At 35.0% G+C, this 26,009-nt stretch overlaps 1 protein-coding gene across 8 annotated transcripts in view; it reads right to left on the reverse strand.

Moving 5' to 3' along the window:
• The window catches only part of BBS9 (Bardet-Biedl syndrome 9), a 286,092-nt gene that overhangs the window by 153,007 nt on the left and 107,076 nt on the right, over positions 1 to 26,009 (reverse strand). For all 8 annotated transcript variants that reach the window (XM_066192448.1, XM_066192439.1, XM_066192413.1 and 5 more), the window contains one exon: positions 5,844 to 6,026. In XM_066192448.1, coding sequence (XP_066048545.1) covers positions 5,844 to 6,026 — 183 coding nt within the window. The remainder of the gene's footprint in view (positions 1 to 5,843; positions 6,027 to 26,009) is intronic.

A 26,009-nucleotide genomic window follows, 5' to 3' on the forward strand; every position in this document is an offset into this window, starting at 1 on the left:
TTTCTGCATAATTTTGTTTAAATTAATTTTATGCCATCTGGAAGAAATAGAGAAAGCTTTATTTTTTGAAAACCATTATTATTGCCAACCACCAGAACAAAGCCTGCTAAAAAAGTTAAAATCTTACAGCCCCTTCTTATCAAACACCAGAAAAATGGCAAATGATAAAAAATTTGAAAATACAAGTGGGCATAGCTTCTTTTGATAATCTTTTGAAGTGGAAAACATCAGATAAAGATATATAATAGATTTTCAGTAATCCATAAAAGTTTCAAACGGACCATATTAAGCCTTTCTTTCTCAGACCAACAGAATACTGGCACACATAGATCTTCTATTCTACCCAGAGAATTCACCGTGAGGAATCACATGAATTTAGCTACAAACAAAGATCACTAGATAGTGGTGCAATTTGTCTTCAACTTGCTATTGTTGCCATAATCCACTAGCTTCTCAGTAAATAAAATTAACTGCAGGAAAAAAACAAATTAGACACTTAATAGTGATAGTGCTTGCAGCAGGGGTAAGATCACCTCTTTGGTCTTCAAATTCCCTCTTTTGTCCAAGTTATTAAATATTTGATCTTCTGTGCTTAGATATTTTAACACTGTCAAATAATCAACCAATTTGAAACTCTGCTTTTAAAGACAACAAAAGTAGAAACAGTTGCAGTAGCCTAGTGGCTTTACAATCACACATCCTTCTGTAGACCTACTCATGTTAAGAGTGACTGAGAGAGTTGGGGTTGTTTAGCCTGGAGAAAAAGAGGTTCAGGGTAGACCTTACCACACACTTCAACTCCCTAAAAGGAGGTTTTAGCCAGGTGGGAGGTGGCCTCTTCTCTGGCACAACCAGCAACAGGACAAGAGGACAAAGTATCAAGTTGCACCAGAGGAGGTTCAGGTTGGACATCAGAATGGGCTGCCCAGGGAGGTGATGGAGTCACCACCTCTGGAGGTGTTCAGGAAACAACTGCATGTGACAAAGGTTGGACTCCAGGATCTTGCAAGTCTTTTCCAACTTTAAAGCTTCTATGATTCTACTTATCTCTGGTATACTCTCATCCTCTTGAAAGCAGGCTATCAGGCTGCTGATTTCCATATCAAAACATACTATGAAAGAATGTTCAAGGTACCTGAACCATGCTCTCTTGCTTCTCTTATTGTCCAGCTGGGTCACAAACACACGCATGAGCAAAGGCCATTGACAGGAATCAGGCACCACTACTCCGTTTTTAACCTTTCTCCCTAACATAGGACTTTCCCTGTCCAGGGAAGAGTGGCCATCTTATTTCTCCACCTTCTTCCCCTCACTTGTCAATCTTATGTTACCCTGAACCAAACTAAACTTCAGGCTGGGACTAATCTTTTTTACTGAAAAATTATGGGGTTTTTTGGGAAAAGCTGAAAGCACCTTCCTTTTATTTTGTTGATTAAAGGTTTAAGACTTACTAGCTTTTTTCCCCCATTTCTTTTAGACTTAGATGCTTCCTTATACCAGAAGAGTCTTTCTGAATGGTTCTGTTGGATCGAAATTGATTCAAATCGGAGGAAGACTTATTTATTAGTTTTGATCATTAAAAAAAATTATTCAATGATATTTAATGTAATTTTCCAAGCTGGAAAAAAGGCAACAAATTTCATGTGTTTTTCTCTCTAAAATCACATATCTGCAGATGCATTATCCACCTTGTTTCTAAAAAGAAGGAGGGGAATAAACAATGTATCTGCTGTAAACTTGTCTGTTCACAAAAATAAAGAACACGACCATATGGAAAACTGGTTCCAAGTTATCTGTCATCGCGGCCCACTGCTTTGTGGCAGTTTTTTGCAATTTTGTTGGTTTATTGGGTTTGGGGTGGGGGTTTTTGTTACATTTAAGAAATTTTAACTAAAAGATAATTTGTACTAGCCTGTGGCAAACAAGAAAATAGAATTTTCTTGTTTAAATAAATATTTCAGCCTATTTTAAAATTTTTCATTCTGGTACACAGTTGGAGCTTTGCCCTTAAAAAGTGGTTACAATGACAAGACGAATATAGAAAATATAAGGCACAAAAAACTAATTCCAGATGATTTGTAATGCGACTAAGAGCTAGGTTGGATTAATTACAAGAATTAAAGTGACAATATTCAGTAAATTCAAAACATTAGAGTTCATAAAAATTACTTCTGCCAAAGATGCAACTGTTAGCTCAAAGCTTCAAAAGTACTAGACAGCAATGGAAAATTCAGTGAAAATATTTTCTAATGTCAGTCATGACAGAATTAATCCTGCTGGAATTACAGAAATAACCTTTACCTTTGATTTTAGGAGTTTAATCTCAGTAAAGGATTCTTTCCACAAAACAGTATTTTTTACATTACTCAAGAATTCCAGAGTAAAACCCATTTTCTATCATGCATAAAACTTAGCAGGCTATCTAGGCTCTCCCAAGTGATCTTTCCTGTTTCTCATGAATTACATTCAGATAATCTTCTTACAGAAAGCAGAGACACTTTTGATAGTAACTCCTGTGACTTTTACAGGCACTTCAGGAGATTTTTCTGACACCATTTCTTTTTCATCATTGCCTTAAAGTATATTTTTCAGCTGTATCTAGTAAACACTCTGAAGGGGTAAATTTATACTCCCTAATGTAAGTTAATTACTGTAAATCACAGAGTCAAGTAAAATATGCATTTCACCCTCGGGCATATTTTTCTTTCAAATTAGAACTTTAATAAAATCTTAAGATCTAATACAGACATTTACTTGGTTGGTATGATAGACACCACAACAGTATGACTCCAAACATAAATAAAGAGAGGTGGAAATGGACTTCCTCAACACCAGTTTATAGCTGTTACTATTAACTATAGTAACACAAATGTGACTATGACAAGCAAGGAATGATTCTGAGCAATGGAGTGCTTGTATGTCATTATTTGGTAACATCAGGAGAACTATGAAAATATTTACTCTTCAGTAAAGTTGCTGTTGATGGCTGTACTGCCAAAGGCCCTCCATCAGTCTTAGCGTCAGAATGTTTGTATCGACAGACATATTCTCCCTTTGTAATGTCTTAAACAAAGAAAGCATTAATACCTTAACGATCAGGCATATGAGCCATCAGTCAACCCAGACGCCATCCAACCATTTTATCAAAACTACCCCATGTAGCATGAACCCTTTGAACCCTTTAAGTTAGTCTGGACAAATTCCCTCCTCTCCCAAACGGATTTCCTATTGTAAACATATGCTTTATCACAAACTCAGCTTTTTTCAAATATCTTTTTCTATCCAGAAAATTCAGTTTGGCAAAGGATAATCCCCGAAAAACATCCCTTAGAAATGGGGGAAGGAGGGTTAATTTCAGATTTTATAGTACTTCAAATTGTTGTCAGCCCCTATAACAAGCTAACAACAAATATGTTAGGCTAGCAGAACAGTGACCAACTCTCCTAAAAAAAATGAATTTTGTAACAAAATCTCCAGTCCATTTTGAACAAATATAAGAAATCAGAGATTCTTTTCTCTCCAAAAGCACCACAGCAACAAAGTACATTGGACAAAACCACACCTAATTTCCCTGCAACTACTTCTCTTCAATTTTGGCCTCAACTTCTTAGTGACTTCATTAGCAGTATGATAGCTCATTCATCACACTGAGACCTGAGAGATCTCATTCAATTTCTGATGCTATACTTCTACAACTGTACAGCATTCATGAAAGAATCACTGATAAAGAGGAATGTCCTTGTATTTCCAACACAGAACAACCTTTTTAGTCAGTTTTATCAAAGCAGTGCTATTTAGGTGTTTGTTAGAAGTTTACTGCCAGAAACAAATTATGATGCCAAATAACTTTTATTTGCAGAAAATATGCAAATTCGCAGTATTTCTTCCACTATATCTTTGTAGACGAGAAAACACAAATTTTATATGTCCTTAGACAAAAGTTTACAGCAACAGAAACCATTTAGCAATCTGAAAAAAAATGATGACACAATGAGAATAGAGAATGTCACTTTCACTTTTGTTAAATATCTAACTGAAGTGATTGCCAGGTCTAGAAAACAAGATACAATCTGTTCTAAATGAAACGGCATGTATGAGAATAATGTTGATGTTCTGGTAAAAGAGGCATCTCTTTTTATGTTAACAGTGTATTCCAAACATTTGCCTTTTTTTAAGAAAACACTAGTTCAATGCTCACAAGGCAGAAAATGTTCTGGAAGATGTAGACTGCATCCAAACTGTCTTCTAACACGTACCCTCCAAATAAAAATACAATAAACTATCATGCAGAATTGTTTGAAGAGTAAATAAAAATTCTTCAGAGTATTTTCTTTCACCAGTGTTCTACTTCACTGCTTAAGAGGAAACCTGAACACCAGCTAGGAGCTTCTGTCTGTAAATATCATTGGTATGTCGTAAGGTTTCTCCATTCCCTGCCTAAGCTTCTTAAATTACATTCAGATTTCTGTGGTACCATAACAACTTCAATATGGCATGTAATTCAGTATTTTGTAAAGGTTTTGTTTCTATTTCCACCTCCAGTTATTGTTGGTTTACATTTTTCATCCTGACTGCTCTGCAGGATATACATCCTTAGAACGCTTATGTGAAGTCTTACAGCTTCAACACAGAACATTCTTAACCACCACGTTAAACCACACCAAGATATAGGCTGATGCAATATCCTGCATTACAGGATACGACAAATTGTACCATATTTTATCAAAACTTGTGTCAAAGCAACCCAATTCCTGATGGCAAAATAAAAAATATTCATGTTAAAAAAAGTTTGTTTGGGCTTTTAGGAGACTCATAGGAACTTTCTTTGAATTCAGTTCATGGGAATGCACATTCCTCAGTTGTGAAGCTTGATTTTCCAAATTTAAATGAGGACTAAATCCAAAACAAATCTCAACAAAACTGTTTCGCTTTGCCCGCTATGAGTCAATATTGTGTAAAATGCCAAAACACTTTTTGCCCCCCTCCCCCCAGCAGAAATGGCAGGAGATCCTAGATTCACTTGGAACCCAGCACAAGCTTTCTAAAAGACCACAAACCATTCTAAGTATTCCAGGTATGCACCAAAATCTGAATTCACTGTACGTTGCAAAAACCCTGTGCAGAGTGTGAAAATTAAAATTAATGTGTACTTAAGATAATTCTTGAAACAAACTGGGGACCAACTCTTAATTAAGTTGAGAACATTCTTTAATTCAACTTAAGTAGTGTTTAGCTGTGGCCCTGAGGTGTGGATATAAACAGCATTACTTTTCTTCACAGACCATTCTCCAGATTTTATACACAGTCTCACCTGGTCACACTCATTAAATCAAAACAGAATTAGCAAGACATCTACAGAATGCAGAACCATATAGCGCATGGTTTGGAATACAAGGAAATTGGCTATTCACAGTATCTTGCTTAGATAACTTTCATCAGTTATATAAGCCACTCCAAATATACTGAAGACAAAGTATGGCAAATGACTGATAGACTTAAATGCATGTACTGTTTTGCTGTGTGTACATTTTATATTTCAATTGGAATGTGGACGTGTGTTATACAGTATTTATATTAGAGTCTTCAAAACCTGGGGGTATTATTCTATTTGTCCTAACTACAGGACAGAAGGTGAAAATCAGCTAAATGTACGTGAGACACTACTACTTAGCTTGGTAAGGAAAGGTTAAGCAGAATTTAACTGGCACCACCCATATCCTCTATTGAAATATTCTATCATCTACTCATCCTTTTCCACTTTCCTGTGAAATCAGTGTGGTTTGCTTAAAGGGCTTAAAGCTCTGTGAAAGAGCATTTTTCAAGCAGCTCTTACAGACTCTTACCAGCTCTTGTGTATCTTCTGCTAATGGCAAAAGCGTAGCTTCCAAAATAGCAGTTTGATCAGTGCTGAGCTTCTGCCACAAACTGATCAGCATAATCACCAGATGGGTGGCACTTTTCAACTTTGCAAATGCCTGGAACATGTTGACTTGATTTTCTTCTGCTGCATCTGCTAGAGCTATTACCTGCAAAAATTACAAACATCTGTTAAATATAATTTTACCATCCGTGAACACCCAACACTGAAATTACCTTTGGCACACTCTTGTTTTCCTTTAGAAGATCCTGAGGAATTCTGTTTTCCATAAACACAAACCACAGAGTATTAAATGAGTTATCATTTATCTAGATTTTTCTTTTGCATACCCAAGGCAATTTCAAGTCCATATGGCAACAGGATTAATCTATCTAGTTCAATCAGTGTAGGAAGGATTTTTTTAGAGCATATTTTTAAGGCATTCCTGAAATTAATCCCCATCATATCGCATAATACGTGACAACAAACTAATTTTCAGGTTTATATCACATACTAATCTCCATATGACCAGTAAGCCTACTGTATTAATCAAAAACAACACATTGATTTATGCTATTAAAAGGGCAGCATATAATTATTTCCATTGGAACACAGCTGCCATCTGTTATTTTATTAACTCCCATGTCTCTCTATGTTTTGCCCTAGTTTCTTCAGCTTTTATGCCAAAATGTAAACATTATGGATCATGTACTTGAAGGCAATATCACTTTAAGTGCCAGACATTATGAAAGAAGAGTTTTCAAAATAAAAGAAAAGTAACAGATTCACTTCTTCTAATATGGTAAGAGTTTTGCTGAGTACTTCAAGATGGGGAAAAACAGAAAAGCTATTATATGATACCCGGTTGAGAAGTAACTTGTCATTGTATATAATACTGTCCACTCACAGCATTAAAAAAAAAAAAAAGATATATTGAAAAATATTTCTATTAACATCTTCATTCTTGAAAAAGAATGCTTAGACATTTTCCACCACCGGTGAAAAGAGAAGATGACAGTGATTTCAATAGGCAATTGCTATAATGTCAATATGACAAGAGACTTTCCACAGTATTTGCACTGGAGTACTTCAAGTAAAGGAAATGTACACAGGTTAGGGGTTCATCCTGGGCGAGCACAACTTAGAAGATCTGTTCTCTGGAGTGCCATTATATCTCCATGCTACCCAAATAACACTTGGTTTACAGAAGCGTTGATTATCTGATTGTTATTTAAATCAACACACAGAACCTCTCTCAACCACTTTCTGTTTATTTATCTGCAAGATGAGGTAATAGGTGCTTGACTGGAGTTGTGAAAAGCCTCACAGAAATGCAGTTAAAGTTTAATTAGTATTACAACAGAATTTACACAGTAAAACTTGCAGAGCCTGATCCATTAACATTTTGGCAACATCAGGAAAACGAAAATACTATATGATGCATCTTCAGTAGAGAAAGAGAGCCAACCAGCTGTTAGCATTTGGTGGAGGAAAACTATTTTTAACCTGCAATGCTGGCATTAGAGATGTATGTGTGTTCCCTCCAAGCTCCCATGTGACTGGGAAGATAAAGAAAACAGAATTTTAGGGAACTATAAATATTAAACATTTCAAACAAAATGTGTTGATAGCTTTTGGTTTAGATTTTAAAATGTAGTCTTTCCAAATAAAGCAGAGAACCCACAGGACACCCATGAGTCCAAACACTACATAAATCAGAGCCAAGTAACAAAATAAACAAACAAAAAAACCCAGCTAACCACGTGAAGGAGAACCAAGACATTAATGCCAAGCAGTGAAAACCAACACAACATACTTTGGTCAGAGAATAGTAATAATATCACCAATATGTCACCTGATGCATTTGTGTTGGCATTCAATCTGTCCTGACCAAAGCCTTGATGCTTTCCACACCTTATGTTGAAAGGTGACTACACAAGGTAAAGTTTCGTATCACAGTCACTTTCCAAGAGTTCTGGGTGACAAAGCCACCTGATAAGCACCACACTATGTAGCAACCTACATCAGCTGTCTCTGACCCATCTAACTAGTAGTTGTATGCACTGTATATAGCTTCATCTTTCTGAGACAAGCAACAACAGTAAAATCTCCTCAGTCTAACAGAGGCCTCTTTTTCTGCCCAATATACAACTGAAAATCTGGGAAGAACAATGAATGAAGATGAATTTAACATGCTGATGAGGTGTGCTCATTCACCGGTATGCTTCCCATGTCATCACTGGTTGGGATAGCACAATTCAGAAGTGCTGGCAAGCTACCTGTACCCTATTATGGATAATGCTCAGATGATATTAATTTTGCGGAAGATCCAGGTAAATAGAGTTACTCTTGTGTGACAACTACCTGAACCCCACTTATACAGCAAAGGCTACTTTCTAGTCATCCATAAATTCCCAGGTGATTTCTCACTCTGCACTATATTTCAACTGACACTCTCCTATGTACTTCAGAAACACAAATAGCATAAAGAGAAGTAACTGATATGGCTTTTTACCTTATGGAGACTTCATTTTAGGATAGGTTCTCTTCCCATTTTATAACCATGAACAACAGAGATGCTAACCTTTTCACAAGTTCTAGGTGTAAAACAAATATCCCAGTACTCCCAAACAATGCCTGATGTAACAAAGCCATAACCTATTTTTAAAGTAGTTTCATAAAAACCCTTAAGAAGAACAACTATTAAAAGCTTTTCTTTGGCACAAAATTCTACAGTTCTCATGCACAGTAATGTAAGGTAAATGTTATGAAAGTGGTAGACCTATGTTTCTAAAGGAGAAGTGCAGTCTTTAAGCATTGCAGGTCACTGAAACATGGCAAATAAATTTTTAGATAACTGCATATACACAAGTTCTACTTTACACTTGCAGAAAAACCAAGGAGTGGAAAAATAACTTCTAAGTATTATTCTTTTAACAGATGAAGTGGCCCAATACAGCTTTCTGAGATCTGGAATATCAAGGATACAGGACAATATGATAAGAATCACCACACTATAATGTAGGTACACACAGATGTAATAATTTTTAAAAAGCCTCAAGACTAAAGATTCCTTGACAATGGTTACACAGTAAATACTTGATAGGAGGGGCAAAAAAGAGAAATACTTTCTCATGGAGTAAAATTGCTCTAAAAATCTCCCAGGACATGAGCTACAAATTTTAGAAGTGTTCTGGGGCTGCTCATTCAAACACTTGCAGAATTTAGGAACAAGTATTTTTAACAACGTGACATTCATTTTTTTAGTAATTTTATTTTCACCTGAGCATCTCTATTTATATTTTGCAATATTTGAGGAAGATAAACGATCTCCACCCTTTGCAATCTAGTCTCTTCAGACTCGTGATTCTCCGTAATTTCCTAATTTTGTTTTCAGTTCTGAGAGTAGCTGTTCAATCTATTTAATGTCTATTTATTATCTTCCTAAACAAATATAAAATCTTATTAAAAAAGAAATCCTCTCACTTTTTCACAGGATAAGTAGGAAAATACATTGCAATTGACAGTCTCAAATGTAGCTTACATATAAATATTTTAGACCAACTGGAAACTATTAAGTAAAAATTCCACCTATATTCCATAAGACCTATCATTGTCAGCTTAATATTATTCTTTCTTCTTCTTTAATATCACAAAGCTTTCAAACAAAGAAAACTAAAAATAAGTTTTTCAAACTCTATTTCAAAAATTTATAAAAGAAAGGAAAGTATCTGATACAGGAAATATTTGAGAGATACTAAAATAGCGTGGAAGCACAATATTGAACATATACTTTTAAAATTTATCAAAAATTGCTTAAAAGTTATGTTATTTTTACATTTTTTCTGAACAGACTCCTACTCTGTTCCCCTACATGTAACTACAGAAAAGTTACAGCCAGTTAAGTTATTATGAAAGCATATTGTAAAAAAATAGTAAGGAATTGCTCCCTAAACAAAGATTTTTACTAAATTTCATATTCACAGTTGCAATGGTGCAGCTGAAATCCAGATTTTTTTATGATCTTGAGAACTTCATACCCCAACACTATTACAATTATTTGACTTCAATAATTTCCAAGCATAGAACATTTCTCAATGTTTTCATCCTTAAGTGTTTAAGCAAAAAGATGTTTCTCCATGCTTGTTTCATTGCTAAGTAGGCCTTGTAAAATGTCAAGCATTTGAAAATGTAAACTAATCGTGATGCAAGTTTCAAAACCAGTCAGAGTTCTCCATCATCAGTGGTAATGTAAGATATTTTTAGGGCATTGTTTAACATCCAGCAATAACTTCAAAATTAGTAATGCCTCTTAAAAAAGGCTTGCAACATAGCCCACTCTTGTACATGCAGACAAATTTCTTGACGCAATAATGACCACAATAATGACTCTCCCAGGCTAATTTTAATAATATAAAAAAAAAAATACAAATACAATTCTAAAACTACAAAACACTTTCTTCTTAGCTGGATAGGAAGTTGAAGAAAATTTTGAAAAAGTAAAGGGTAAGAAATGAGCATGAAGTTCCAGGGAGCTTCCTTTGTGTTGGTAGTATATTTTCTTGGACTCCCTAACACCATTGGGACTAAAAACTCTGCCAGATTTTATGCCATATCCTAAAGTGGAGAACAGGAAAAGTGACAAATAATTTGATTTTCTTTTTTTGTTTAAACAGAAGGATAAAAACAGCCATTCGCCACTGGTAAAAAATTAGCCAACTAGTCTTACTGTCATTTAGTTCTAATACATTGGGTTCAGCTTCTGGAATTTTGAAGTAACTTTATTTTTAGCAGAAATAAAGTTTAAAGAAACAGAATTTTGGCATTTAAGGAACAGAGAATTACTTGACATGTCATCCATAGCACTTATAAGCAACTCTTGTATGAAAAGTTTGTTAAAATATGAAAGAGAACATCAGAAATTTAATTATTCTGAAATGAACACGGAGACAATGAAGCTCACAGGTTTCTTCTGGCAATTGTTTTTACAAAATAATTTATTGCAAGGAAGTTAATTGAGCCAACCCCTTACAACTATTTTTAAGAAGAACTAGATCTTCATAAAGCAGGATGCTAATGAATATAAAGCAGGAAAAAACGGAGATCTGAGAAATGCTAATTATGGTTTCTTCATTGCTATTGACACAGGACATTCATTACTAGTATCATCTTTTTCCCCATTTTAGAGAAGGAAATACAATTCAATCGCCAAACCTAAAACAAGATCTAACACCATTTTTTTTGTGTAGTTTTAAGAAGTCTCCATCACATACCTTAAATCACACAGGATTTGTAAGCATTTGAAGTCAAATATGTTTTTTCTTACAAGCCCCTTTGTTTACCTTAATATTTAAAATTCTTGAAACCCTTACTCTAGGAATAAACCTTTTGGGTTTTTTTTAAACAGGCAAGTCTCAGAGTAGTTTCCAAGATAGAGAAGTAGTGATTAGCAGCCTGATTCCCTGTGCATACCATCTCTCTCAACAGCCATTGTGCACAGAGCTTTTGACAGGTGACCAAAGCTTTATGGAATGCGGGTGGAGATATCCATGTCAGAGAGTGATCTTTATCGATCACTCCATCACCAGGAAGAACAGTCATGTCCCTCTCACAAGGGACCATTTCTAAACGCCGTGGTGTTCCCACAGCGCGGCAGCGGCGATGAGAGAGTGCACATTGGGATTAAGTACCCCAGGCCACAATTATCCAACCCTTATGAGAATGTCTCAGCTTGGGCTAACCATGACTGCAGCTTTTTAAGCTATGGCACAGGACCACCATGATGACAACAAAGCATCAATTCACTAGACGCCAAATACTCGACTTTCAAGTGAAGCTCAACATGGCCTTGATGAGAGAAGACAGCAGAGACAAAAGACATTGCAGCATGACAATCCATACTTTATCTGGATGCACACATCTACCTCCTGAAAATCTACTGCCTCTCTTGATGAACATGAAATGTCATGAGTAATTTCTATAGCAACCTGTGCCTCTGGAAACAAGAAGAGTTAGATTAGGAAAATACTGAGGGATGTCAATGAAGCTGTGTGGTTTTGTTTCCTTCTGCTGCTTCCATGACAGAATTATCACTAACAGCTCTACTGCACCTTTCTAAATTGGATTTTGTCACAAAGCAATACTGTCTACAGGCACAACAAAGGCTGCACATTTTGATGACAGTCAACTCAAACAGTTTACAAGAGCCAAATGTTTGTACTGTTTAAATTCAGAACTCTCTTTTAAAACTTCACAAGTATCAAAGCTGTGTCTTACTGCCACAAAACCAAAGTGGGAGTAAATTATTGCCACAGAGAATGATGCTGCATCATTTATTTTAATTCTTTCACTTTATGAACTAATGACAATGATGTCAGTAAGAAAATCTTTGGCGAATAATGTAAATATAATTTCAGCTACACAGCAGCATAGTAGTATGAATATGGTCAATTCAAAAGGAAAAAAATATCTCCAGCTTTTAAATTTTTCCTCTTTAGAATATTCAATAGGAAAATATGCGTTTTCTTCAGAAGTCTCTCCCTAATGGTGTAGCTTTTACCTACACCATTATAGTCAGAATAGAATTTTTTTTGAAAATTATTGCAAAATATTTAGAGGGTTTAGAACCCTAGGCACCTGAGTATATTATCCAAAAGTACTTGATTACTTATACATTTAAACCCAAATTAAAACCCTGATTGATCAACGTCACCCTGTTTCCATAGGAATTTTCTATTTTGTCTGTACTAAGTACATAAACAGCCTTTCCAATAAAATCCAAGCATGAAGACCACCTGGTTAGCTCTACTTTAAATCGGTACATTCTAATTGTAAGAAAATTCATATTCCTTTGATTCTAAACATGCAGCTCTTCATGCACATAAATCAATTTCAATTTTTTTTCTGTCTTAGCAATACTAATGTAGTGGCAAAAACCTACTTGCTTCCATCACTGTTGCCAGTTTACTGCTTATTTACACACATCTTAGTGCTTTACACTACTGCCCATCCTTAACTGAGCTTCCCTATGTAAAGCCATGGGAACAGAAATGAGGAATTCCTTTAATGTCTGGTGTCCCATCTACAGTAAGAATTACATTTAAGATTATTTTAACTTGACTAATATACTCATCTCTATTTGCTTCTTTTTACATATGTTATTGGCTTTTTGTGTTTGATTGGGGTTTTGTTAAGAATTTACCGTTTTTGAGGTACCAGATAAATTAATATGGTCAATAGTAGCAATACAAAGATGATTATATAACCATTTGACATCTCCTCTCAATGGCCTATCCACATGTAAATACTGCAAGCGGTTCTGCATGTGAGAAACTGCAACAGTGAATAAAAGTAACCAATTCTTATTTGGTACAACTATTAAATATCAAGATGGGGGGAAAAAATTCTTGAAAGAAGGCTACAAACATGCTTGAAAATATATATGGTACTTTGCAATACATTTAAAAGTAAGTTCTGCATTATAAAATCCAAATTTAAAAGTGGAGTTACAAAATTAGTAGTTTATCCAAGTGAAGTAATATCTGTTACAAATTACATAAAACCCAAGAACAGAGTGAGTTGCAATGAATCTTTTACTTAACCCTTCAAAACAGAAGTTCTATTTAGGCAAAGGGATGTGCTACATAGCACACAGATACGTCACACAATCTGTGATAGTCAACGAACGTTGAAGACAGAGTTTCGCTGTGAAGCTGTGGTTGAATTGGCAGAAATGTACATAAAATACAGCCAAACATGAGCTAAATAGAGACAGAGAAGTGGAGAGCCGGGTCTGTATCACCAAACACACAGCATTATGTAATAATGACCAAAAAAACTTTACCAGAAAGGAAAAAAATTAAACAGTTGAAGTTACATGCTTTGTATGTTTAAATAAGCTTTGGACCTAAACAAAGAGTTTAAAAAACACATGACCTACCCTGAAAATTTTTAATTGCCTATCAGTGCAATTAAATTATGGATGGCCAAGAAATCAAGACAAACACGTTAGATCATACTTCTGCAAAAATTAATGTAAAGGGTAGATTTATGGGTTAAATTAAGGATTCATAAACTCCAGAGGGAGCACTGCATTCATCCAGTAAAGGCAGGATTGTACTCTGGCCACGTGTTAACCTGTATCACAGGATTTCATCCTGTCAAAGACCACTACTCTCACTGTCATTAGTCATATGCACCTAGTGGGGGAAAAAAGCATTTGCAACATGTCAGATAACACATGAGAATAGTTTTAGAAATCTAGAATAAATCCACAAATTATTCCTTCCCAGAAAGTACATTGTAAAACATGTCCTAAAACAGCTTTGTTTCATATCTAGAGCTTTTTGTAATAATGAAAAACAAAAACATGTTGACAAACACATGTTGGAAAGATAAATAAAAACAAATCTAAGTAAAACATAATACAGATATTTTCCCCTCTGTATAAATGAACATAAAGCTATTCCACCAAATTCTATTCTGAGACCTTTAACAATAAAAGTATCAACATCAAATGAATAAGCAAGCCAGTTGAAGATAGCAAAGTTCTAACTTGAATTCTAAGCCATTGCCAATCCCACTTGCAATTTTAGCACTTCTGCTTTATACTGAATTACCTGAAGAAATTTCCAGAACTCCCCATTCAGATTGAGCAAGTATTTAATTTTAAGTGATTAAAAAACATTTTCGCGGATAATACAGTGTCTAAGAGTAAAAGTAAGACTAAGAATGATTAAATTAGAACTACACATTCTGGAAACAAATTCCAAGTATAGAAATCAAAGAAAATGGATGGCAGGCTAATTAGAAGTTCAGACTTAACTGCAACACTAATTTCAGGACCTCTCTCTTAAAATTACTTTTCTATTTTGAGACACTTACAGACTTTCTCTGTTATTAGTAAAATCTTGAGAACACGTGACAGTACATTTGGAAATAAAACAAGCTTCCCAAGTCAAAGTGCAAAGGTCACCATACATGAATTGCTTGCTTGAATACTTTCTCTTTGAATTACAAGTTTTCCATAATGTCTTCTATTCCTTTTTTACTGAAAGAGACATAACCATTTCAAAACATAGGATCATGATGAAATGCAGGTTTTGTAAAACTCAGTCAAAAAACACAGTTTATAAACCTTGAAGAAAATTACGCGAATAGACTGAAGTTCCAGTCTTACTGGATTTACTAGCAAAAAAAAAAAAAAAAAAAAAAAAAGTAGTTTCAAAAGCATCATTTAGGAAAGTAAAAATTCACTGTTCATTCTAGGTGCTGCAACAACTTCCAGACAAAAAACCTCTTGTGTTTCTCCACAGATGAAGTACAGCACAGACCACATAACTGCTTGCTTCATGACAATATCCAGCAAAAAAACCTTTACAAACTGCATCCTACTTCAAATGACATTAAACTTCTAAGTCATAACTTCATGCCATAAAGGTATGATTATTTTCAGTGAGGTAGTTTCTAGAGGCAAGACAAGTATTGGAAGACTAAGAATATCCTACTGCCAAGTCACACAGCAGGCAATCTTAACCTAATAATGAAGCAGCAAAAAGCTTATCATACCCCTGCCTGAATCTCTCAATCTACAGAAACAAACAAACAAAAACAAAACCAAAACAAAACAAACAAAAAAATCCCACACAAAACAAAACGCCACCAAACACCTGAAGTAACATTACAACGTGTTCAACAGCAAATCTTCAGGTGTTGATGAAAGGAACATATATTTTTAGGTCACCAAATTAGTTGTGCTGCAGATAATGGCCAATGATACTCATTCTTCTGCACACCTGGAACTGCACCTTCTAACTCTCTTCTCTCAAAGTGAAGAATTAAGAAAATTGCCACTGAAATACCCTGCTAATTCACAAGCACAAAGCCTACAGGTACACAACCAGGTGTGGTTTCCTTTACATGCACACCTGCCTTAGCCACACAATAAACTAGGGCAGTGCATTCTGCCAGGTAAACATAAGATTTGGAACTTAGGTAGAAATTTAAAAAATAAATTATAAATAAATAAATAAACAAACCACAAACCCCAACACCCACCAAAACAAGAAAAGATTCATCCCAAAAACTGGTTCATTTTATGTTCAAAATAGGATGAGCCACAAAATCAGTGATTATTTTAGAGCGCAAAAATCAGTTTATCTGACAATTATTCCAGTGAAGTAAGCACGTCTCACCATAGGCTATGGGTTAGTTTCAAAAAAAGTAAGTGTGCCAATTATATATGGACATACATACTCACAGAAATAAGACTTTACTATTAATCATAACATTCTATGTCATTCTCCTGCTGCACTTCTAAACGTAGCTGAAGCTACATGGCTTTCAAAATATAGTATTTAATAATGCATTTATAGTCTCTTAGTCTTTGATAAATGACACAAAAAACAATCCACAATTGACAGTAATGGCAAAAGTCCTTCACTCATGTCTTTGGAAATATGACTTTTTACCTATGTGCAGTAGGACAACTACTAGCTCCACTCATATCTCTCGTTGTTGTTTTCTCCTTAAAATGAATGAAAATATGGAAGAGCTAGTAAACTGCATAATGAAACACCTCCCAGTATGTTTAGCACCAATTCTATACTGAAAAAAGAGCTGTGTAGAAAACTTATCAGTTTTTGACCTAGCCTCACTACTATTACCCTAGCATGCTGATAGAAAAGCAAGACACTTCAGGCCACCTGAAATGAAGGGGAAGAATCTGTCACCTTTAAAAAGTCTTGGGAGTCATATCAGCGATTGATGGAGAGACGAGAACCCTGATTTGGTGATCAGAATTCGATTTTACTCAGGTTTTCCAAGAGCTTATATACCATTTCAGTAAGGTTAATAATTTCTACTACAATAATTAGGTTAAAAAATCATACAAGCAACTTATGCATTTTACAACATCTTTTTCGTAGGGGGTTGATTGAATCTCTTCCCGTAAGCAGGTTTAATCCCATCTTCTCATAATCTCAAAGTTCTGTTTGTCCTTGCCATGGCATCCTAGTCATCAGACTAGCTATGCTAATTAAGTCTGTCTTACTCTCTGTCTTGTGTATTTCCCACAGAGTCACACTCAAAAAGATTCACAGTTCAACATTACTTCCTAGAAAAACGCCATTTTATCCATGAAGGAAAATTTTGACAAACAGCCTACCATCAAATGCACAAGCCTTAATGCATTTAGATAACAACCTTCCATGCAAACGTCTGATTCCTCAACTTCTCCTTTATTCTAAAAAGCAGCTGACTTTACTGGAGGAGATGGGACAAGAAGTATGGTCTTTTTTAAGTCCTGCTAAGACTAAGATGCCCAGTGGGGCTGCTAAAGGTAAGGGAACATAGGGTAGAGATAGCAAGTTTCAGGTACTATTCGGTGTCTGAATGTGATAATTAACCTTAACTCCCTCTGGTTTAAATCTAGAAAAATCTCCTTATTGTCTGAGCAGAAGTTTAAGGATAATTCTACTGGATATACACTCAATTATATAGAACAGGAAAGAGCTCGCTTTTCAACACTAACATATAACCACATGCAAAAACACACCACTAAATTAGTAACAAATGCTCTAACTGATTTTGGCTGAGATAGGCTTTCTGATAAGAAAAGATTTTGCTTAATAAAAAGCTTAATTTAAACACTTTTCTTGTTCCACTGATGTAATACAGCTGAAGTTCATGCCCCAGTTCAGTCAAATCTAATAATTTTAACTTAGTTTAAACTTTTAGTGGCCATACCAAGATGTATTCAAAAGGGTATTTACGTTTCCTTTATTCTATTGCATCAAAGTTCGGAAAACACATCTGGGTAGCGTACATCCTAGCCACACTGCAGACCAAAAATCCAGATAAACGTTTTGTCTAGAGGGATGACTAAATAAGTTGGCCAAATATCAGAACAAATTCACTTTGATGTTTTCAGTTGGTGGAGCTCAGAAACATGACCTGAGTTATACAATTACATCCTCTGAAAGAGTAGTGACCCTCTCTTCCTTTAAGCATCTGTCAGGGTAGGAGAGGTGGAGGGAAAAAAGGATTTGTTATGGACGAGGGCAAAATTCAGCATGGATAAAATGATAGGAACTTAAGGAAAAACATTTGCCTATTTTCACTCATATTCATGAACAGTCCATATTCATATCTTTTCCAGGACCACCTCCAGTGCCTGCTTTCGCTGTTACCAACAGATGCCTTGATTCTGATTAGGAGTCCATAAAGAAAGATGGCATTTGAGACTCACACTGCAGGTCCACACAGCTGAAATCAGACTGCATTGACAGGTTCCATGTAAGCAATTCCCTCTAGAGTGATGCTGAGTAACTTGTCAAAAGTTAATGGTGAAAATATATTAAAATAGATAAAACTTCACATCAGGTATAGAACAAGCTTCCTGAGCTCCATTGATCATGTAAGGAAGCACACAGCTGGCATGTTCTTAAATGATAGGACTGGAGAGAATTACTGAGCAAAATTCCTGTGGAAAGAACTACTAAAGAGAACCCACTGTACAATGAGAACATGAACCAAACATGATGTTCTTTACTAAATGGAAAATTCCTAGGGGAATATATAAAACAAAAATAATTTCCCAACGGAAATAACTCCATTGCAGAGCTTACCATTAAAGGAACTGGAGGAAGAAGTGCCCTCTACCCTCACAGTGCAAAGAAACTAGGAGGAACCAGGAAGATATGCACTCTTGCTTTCTTTTGGAGCAAATACAAGACCACAGCTGTTTAAAACAGAGTGAGATCCACAAAGACAAATTGTAAGGTGAGGTGGCAAGTTTCCCTTAATTTCCTTTCTAGAAGAATGGAGAGAGCATTATCCACCTTTTTAACCAAAGAAGGTATCTAACTTTCAGTGTCTTTGACTCCAGAAGACTCTTCTTTGTCTGCATTGACTACAGAGAAAACCAAATTTCCCTAGATGAAATCTGCTTTTGTGTATCTCAACCACCTATACCACAGCAAAGCATTCCCACCTTTTTCAAGAGATGTCGGTAGATGACCCTTAGCCATGAAGTCTGTATGAGAAACAGAACCAAAGGACAGTTTCATCTCATCAGAGTCAATCAATTCATTACCAGTAAATGTCTTTCCCTTAACTTTATTCAAATGACCAACAGATTGTAAGCAAGATGTTGCTGTGTTTGAGTATTTCAGTACAGATGTATTCTCGTGCCTCACAACACTGTATCAGGATCCCTTAAACTGCATGGAGGTGGAGGAGATCTTAACTTTCTTCTTCCCCAAAAGACAGCTAAAAAGGTTGGAGGAGATTACAAATTTAATTTTTACAATACCAGCTACCCTTAATACAGCATTTATAGGCATGAGTTAGTGATCATCCCTCAAGTGATAATGAAATAAACTAAGATCAGTGCTTTTGCAACACATATGCTTATGAATGGCATTTTCCCCCAGTGTTCACATTACTCCAAAACAAAAACAAAATATAGAAAACAGTCAATTCCACGTGACGAGAATAATTTTTTAGATTTCATTAAAAAGGACATACAGAATCAAGGAAACATTTGGAACTTAATACTGCACCAAGCATTGATGGATCTTGTTTGAATTTTTTACATCTACCAATTTAGGCATACTAATCAATTTTGTAGGTTAGCTATTCCTAATTTCCTGCACAGACACAGTTCATTAATTCTACTTGAGAAGCATTCCCAGCATTTCACTATCATTGGGAGTTATTTCCACTGCTTCCTACACAGAGGTTTTCAGTTAAAGACAGGTTCTTTCTCACAGCACACACATGGATAAATGTACATGTACTGAAGTTTCCTCAGGTACCAGTTTGAACAGTTTGCAGTATCTCTGCACACTCTGTTGACAAGGCTTTAACTACTACTCTACCAAATTGCTGTACATTACAGTCTGCATGTCACTCGACTGATTAGCATCCCGTACTTCAGTAGACTGACCTACTCACATACAGAGCAGTGGTAGAGGAAATAGTTTTAAAAATACATTAAAAACATTCATCCCTAAGTTACTTGTTTTGGAAAATATTACTCATCTTCAAAAGAGTTGGATCTTGATGATCTTTATGGTTCCCTTCCAACTCAGGATATTCTGTGAAAGGTATATATCCTGCAAGCAGCTTTCATTGCTGTTTTCTGGAGTAAAAAATAAAGCTATCCCCAAGACTGTCAGGTTACTTGGCACTACCCTAAGCCTTCTTAAAACAAGGGAAGAGAGCAATGAATATGTCACACCTCTTGTCAGTCCTTCTGTTCTGTACACTGGAGACACACCTCAATAATTCCTTAGGATCAAGAACAAAACTATCCACGATATCATTAGGTTCTGTTTTCCTCAACTCCTGTTTGACTAGGACAACCAGCCTCTTGTAAATGACCACAGAAGTCTACTCTTCCTTCCATTATCCATTTCTCTTCAATATACCCTCGAAGGACAATAGGTGTCTTGCGATGCATACACATCAAGGCCTGAATTCTCAGTCAGGTCTTCATATGACAGCAAAATTAAAAAAGGACAATAGAAATAAGATCATGTTACATACTGGTATTCACCGCAACTTATTCCTTCCACACAGCAGCACAGTAATAAAGACACAAAGTTACCAAAACTTTCCTTTATTGTGAATATTAACATCTGTTAAATCTGCAAAAGCAACCAGAAAAGTAGTCCACAGAGAAATTAACTACAAATATTTTTAGTTCCCTTAAGAAGAACATTTTAGTACATTTGGGGTTTGATTCATGATCTATAAAGCCCAAAATAAAATTAATTCTGGCTCTAAGAATCTAAAACTTTATCTGAAAACTGTTAACAGTATTTTACCTGAAGTTTTATTACAGACAACTGTACACTGAGTTCACATAGCAAGGAGGTTTTGAAACACGGTACCAAATATTGTAGATCTAACCTCACATCCATTCTGTAAAGCTAGTATTAACAAAAGAAAGACTCAAAACCAGTTTAGAATATACCTCACATACCTCTGGTAGCTTAGGGTGTCACAGTGCTTACAAGCCAAGTTATGCAGAAGGCAGTCTAAATGTTTATTAGAAAGTTATTGCTTCAGAAAATCTCACTGATGTGGTTTGCTTTACTTGGGGGAAAAACATCATTGTATCCTGCAGTCATCTTTTCTAGTACAATTGGAGCACTTTAAAATTAACTGAAATAAATTTATTAAATATGGAATATTTATGCAGGTCAAATAATATAATATGCAGGTCAAACTTCTTAGTCTCTTTTTTTTGTTAACAAGATTAAAAACAGATTTTTACACAGTTGTTCTATAGTAACTCTGTTTAAAAAGATTAAATATTGACCAACTATAAAACATAAAATTGACTCTAATGAAACCAGAAAAGAAAGTTTTGTCACTGGCTTCAGCATAACTGAGATTTAACACGAGGAAAAAATCAAATGCAGAATGTAAGCAATCTAGAAAAACACATTTTTTCCAATAGATAATCCTAATTCTTAACATATAATTAGATACAAATATATTATATATGCATATGTCTTAATATATAATTCTATTCTTAAAAAGCAGTTTTCTGTGCGTGGAGGAAACATGTTCAGCTGCTATCGGTCATAACAATATTCAAAGAAACTGAAAAACTGAAACAAACTGAAGCAAAGAGTAACCTTGATGCAATAATTCACTTGATAAAAAGTAGCTCTCAGTCACATAAAATAGATCTTTCTCTACAACTTAATATTTAGCATTTTCAACATTTGAAGATCACTACCATTATCAGTAGTTACTATCAAAGTACTGATGCACAAAACCCCTTTCAAAATGGCAAGGGGTACTTCTGTCAGTAATTATCCCTGCTAATTGAAAACTGCCCTCTTTCATTTAGTCTTTTCTAGTGAGCGGTCCCCTTATCTGTTTTTCTCCATGTGATATCAGCCAGTGCCTCTCTCAATTCACCTGCTGCTCCATTAGAGAGTTTTACCCCTCCATAACTACTTGTTCTCTTTTCAAATATATTCCAGTTCACAGTAAGATTCATCTGGGTGCTTCTCAGTTTATTTCTTTATTATCAATCTACGAAAATATTGCAAAGGATTTTTTTGGTCACCAGTGGATGAGTTAGGAGCAGGTCTTATTTATGACAGGACATCAAGATATCTTTTTCTTTCAGCTTTGATGATGATGTTGCACAGCTGACATACAAAGATATTTTGCAAAAAAATATATATTATCTGAATCTGTAATCCATCTACAGGTCTTTGAAAAGCAATATAGTTTTTATCCCCTCTCCTTTATTTTCAGGTACTTGCAATTTTCCCTGTCCTTTTGTGGTGATTCTGCAAAGTAATATCCAGAACAAACAGCAGAAAAGGGAGACAAACTATACTGAACAACAAGAATCCTGAATATATGGTTTTTTCCTTAAACTCTGCACAGTAAAATTCAATAAGAAGTAAATTATTTTTTTTAATAGCTCAAACTAAACACATAATAAAAGAAGAGAAATAAAAATCTCGTACCTTTCCATACAGTTGTATCAACCAGTAGTGGTTATACTATACTCCTAAATAACTTCCTAACAATTTCATTTCAGCTATTCCATTATCTTATTCATGATTAATGTCAGGCCAATATCCTTCCACTTACCTCAGTCTTCATCTAATTTTTGAATATCAGCTTTACCCAGTTCTCTGGAACTGCCCTCCTCTGTCACTTGTTATTGACCTTCCTTGTACACAGAATTGTCTGTCCAAACTTTTACTGTTCTTAAATATGAGTAAAACTTACTGAAGAATTTAAAAGTTTTACAGTAATGTTTAATAGTCTCCTTAGTAACTGTTGGAAACTATTACATCATTTGATGAGCACAAAAAAGTCTCCATTTAGATCAGTGAAGAATATACAATAAACATTTCTCTTCATGAAGTTACTATGTCACATCATAACTGAAAAAAAAACCTAAACAAACAATAAAGTAACACTTCTAATGGCAAGAAGTATGAATGTACCAGTTTCAGGTAACTGAAACTCTACAGATTCTAAAAGATTTAAACACAATATAACATTCTAACATTCCTGTTTACTGAACGGTTCCTCATACTGACCCTTATACATGCATTTCAAAACCAATCAGAAGAAAGCTTTAGGAAAAATATGCTATTAACTAATTAACTTAAATAGGCAGGGGATCAAGCAGGTTTCTTCCCTATTGTGCTAAGGTCTTTTATCTCTATCTTCTGTTCTCAGCTCAACCGATACTGCTTCGAGACACACAAATACCTCTGCAGGAAAGAAAACTCACACCTGCACTAAATGTATTCTTAAAGCTTTTTCCTAAATCTTTATCACAAATTCAACTGCAATAACTGAATTTCTGTTTCTTTCCATTCCTCTCTGCTTCAAAAATATCTCATGACACAAGTTTAGTAAGCAAAATATCAGCTTATCTACGTTAACACAACAAAGTAATTGAGAATTCATTTTCTAAGAGCTCAGTTTATTTACATATAAACTTTAGATTTTATTAGCAGTGTGTTCTTAGATTTCATAGGATGAGAAAAGTATCTCAGTAAGTATACAGATTTTTTAGTATGTAAATGCATTGTGAAATGCGTTGGAGAGTATCAGTGGCATTTATGACTACAAAACTGATGTTTTTTGTCAATTTGCTATAAGATGATTATACTTTCAAGCAAGGTCTTAGGTGGCTGTAATTAAAAATTTTCCACTGTATTTTAAACTTCTGATTGTACTACAAAAGCTCCATGTAAAGTCAAGCATGGAAGCAGTTATACTCCGTGGTAATATAGCACTGTTTGAAAGGTGTTTACTTCCCAGTCAGGGTTAGATTTTGTTTATAAAGCACAGCCCTCTAAATTGGCTGGGACACTAGCTGTACTCAGGATTCATCATGAGTGGAGTTCAGATTTTCAGGATTCAACTACTGAAGATTTCTGGGTTTTATTCTCCACAGCTAGGGAGAATACAGGATAGAATATTTATAGAATGGGATATTTTGAGAGAAGGAGAATTTGTAATTTTCTCCATATATAGACAACATGCATATTCTATATATAATACAGAAAGGATATTTTTAGGGACACATCTTCACTGCTGCAAACTATTCTCTCAAGAAAGCAATTAGTAGTTAATTTGAGTAATTGTTAGGCAAAACATGAGACTTCTGTGTCTGGACTTATTCCTGGTAATTTTTAGGAGTTTAAAAAGTAAAGAGCTTTTCCCTATATCCCATTACAACTACTTTAATTGACCTTCAAATAATTGATGATGTGATAGTAGGTACCAATATACTTGTCAAAACAAATATATTCCACATATTAACTGAACAAGATTCCTATAACTGAAAGCCTAATACATGAACCCATGTTGCCATGTACTGTGTGGGCAGCAAGAAAAGTATGTTTTCATTGCACATTCACCACTTTGTTTCCAACCTTACTGTGACTGCTTGGCAGCCCATAAAAATATTTTAATGTAAAAATGCCAAGTTTAAAAAAGAAACTGGTCTCTCTAATCTTCTTCTATAATATAGTGTTTTTCATTCCAGAACTAATAGAAAAGCAAGTTAGCAAAGTCCCACCACGTTTTTCATATCACTGCTAGAACACGGCAGCCTGATTTTTTTCTCATTCCAGCATGCTTTGCAATTGCTTTAGAAAGCATTAAATTGAATGGTCCTTAATATTAATTATTTATCTAGATAATTTTTACACTGGTTTGCTATATTTTCTGAGTCTTAACCCAGTCTCCTTTTAATAAAGGTATGCTTTAGTTTTGCCTAAGATCACTTAATTATCATATAGTATAGTGCCAAGACTTAAGGGCAATTTTAACTTCATTTCCATAAGTGGTATCAGCTTATCAAAAATTTTGCATGCCAGCTTAATTAAAACATGATGGCAAACAAAGGATGAGTCAATTTAAAAACTGTATATAAAAAATACCCTAGATATAAAGCACAACTGTACATCATTATAGGCTATATACCAAAGTACAACGCCTCATCAGATTATTTCAGTTGCCAGCAAAGTGTTTTGCCATAGGTCAGAATCTGTACAAGCCCTTGGAAAAAGTTGTGACCATAAAGGAAAATTTTACATGCAACGGTCCTCCATGCCCACAAGGTTAATGTGAATGGCAAACACATTCCTCACAGCCTAAGATGACCTTTATTGTTTCTAATGGGGTTTCTGTGTCTTCTTCAAGCCAGAGAAAATTCTGTCTCATTAAACTGACAAACTTTTTACAGCCACGTGGTTCAGATGAACAGGAATACATCCACGTGAGAAGTCTCAATGAACTTCAAATAGTACATTTTGCACTCTGACCCTTGTAGTCAAATGTACATGCAAATAAAGCCCTGAAGGGCTTCAAGAAAGCAATTTCTACTGGTGCATACTAAAATACAAATTGTAGGAGATTAGTCTAAAAATGCACAATTGCCGCCCTTAAAATTATATGCCTCTAATCTCCATTTAATTTAAAACCAAATATTTTAATAAGCAGACCTTTATCAACTGCTTTCTCCATCAATATTTCCTCCTTTAACAGCTATATTATTTCTCTGCAATGCTGACTGATATTTTCCCTTCAATGGAAATTAAGCAAAGATTCTGCCAAAGAAACAGAATACTTTTTGACGGAATCATTTTTATTTTTTCTACACATTTAACTGCTTTCATGCTTTCAGAAGTATTTGTTTTCCAAAACTACTCATTGCCTTCTTTTTAATCTTTATCTTCAGTAAAGAATTTTATATAGAAATTTTTATTTAGAAATGTTACAAGCTCTTTGCATCTCAGGTGGAGAAGAATAATGTGACTGGGCACATTTCCCTCTTTGTCCTAGTTAGTACTATTAAGACCTTTTAAATGAGCATTTTAACAAGTATATTCTTGATTCCCCACCTTTATCTCAACTTGTCAGCAAGCTCTGCTCCCCACAGAAACAAACAATGAAAGACTAACTTGACATTTTTAACAAAGGCTCTGTCCTTCAAAGACACTGGGGTGAAGGAGCAATTTAATTAAGATGGAAAAAGAAGCTGCCAATCAAATTTTAAAACACCATTCATTAGATGGGTTAATAGATAAAAAGTGCCACAATTTCTGGAATCCAATCTCTTTCACTGCTGCAAGCAATACCTCAC

The sequence above is a fragment of the Chamaea fasciata genome, unplaced genomic scaffold (genome assembly GCF_029207755.1).
Source record: "Chamaea fasciata isolate MVZ Bird 193981 ecotype frontalis unplaced genomic scaffold, bChaFas1.0.hap1 SCAF_1, whole genome shotgun sequence".
Classification (NCBI taxonomy): domain Eukaryota; kingdom Metazoa; phylum Chordata; class Aves; order Passeriformes; family Sylviidae; genus Chamaea; species Chamaea fasciata.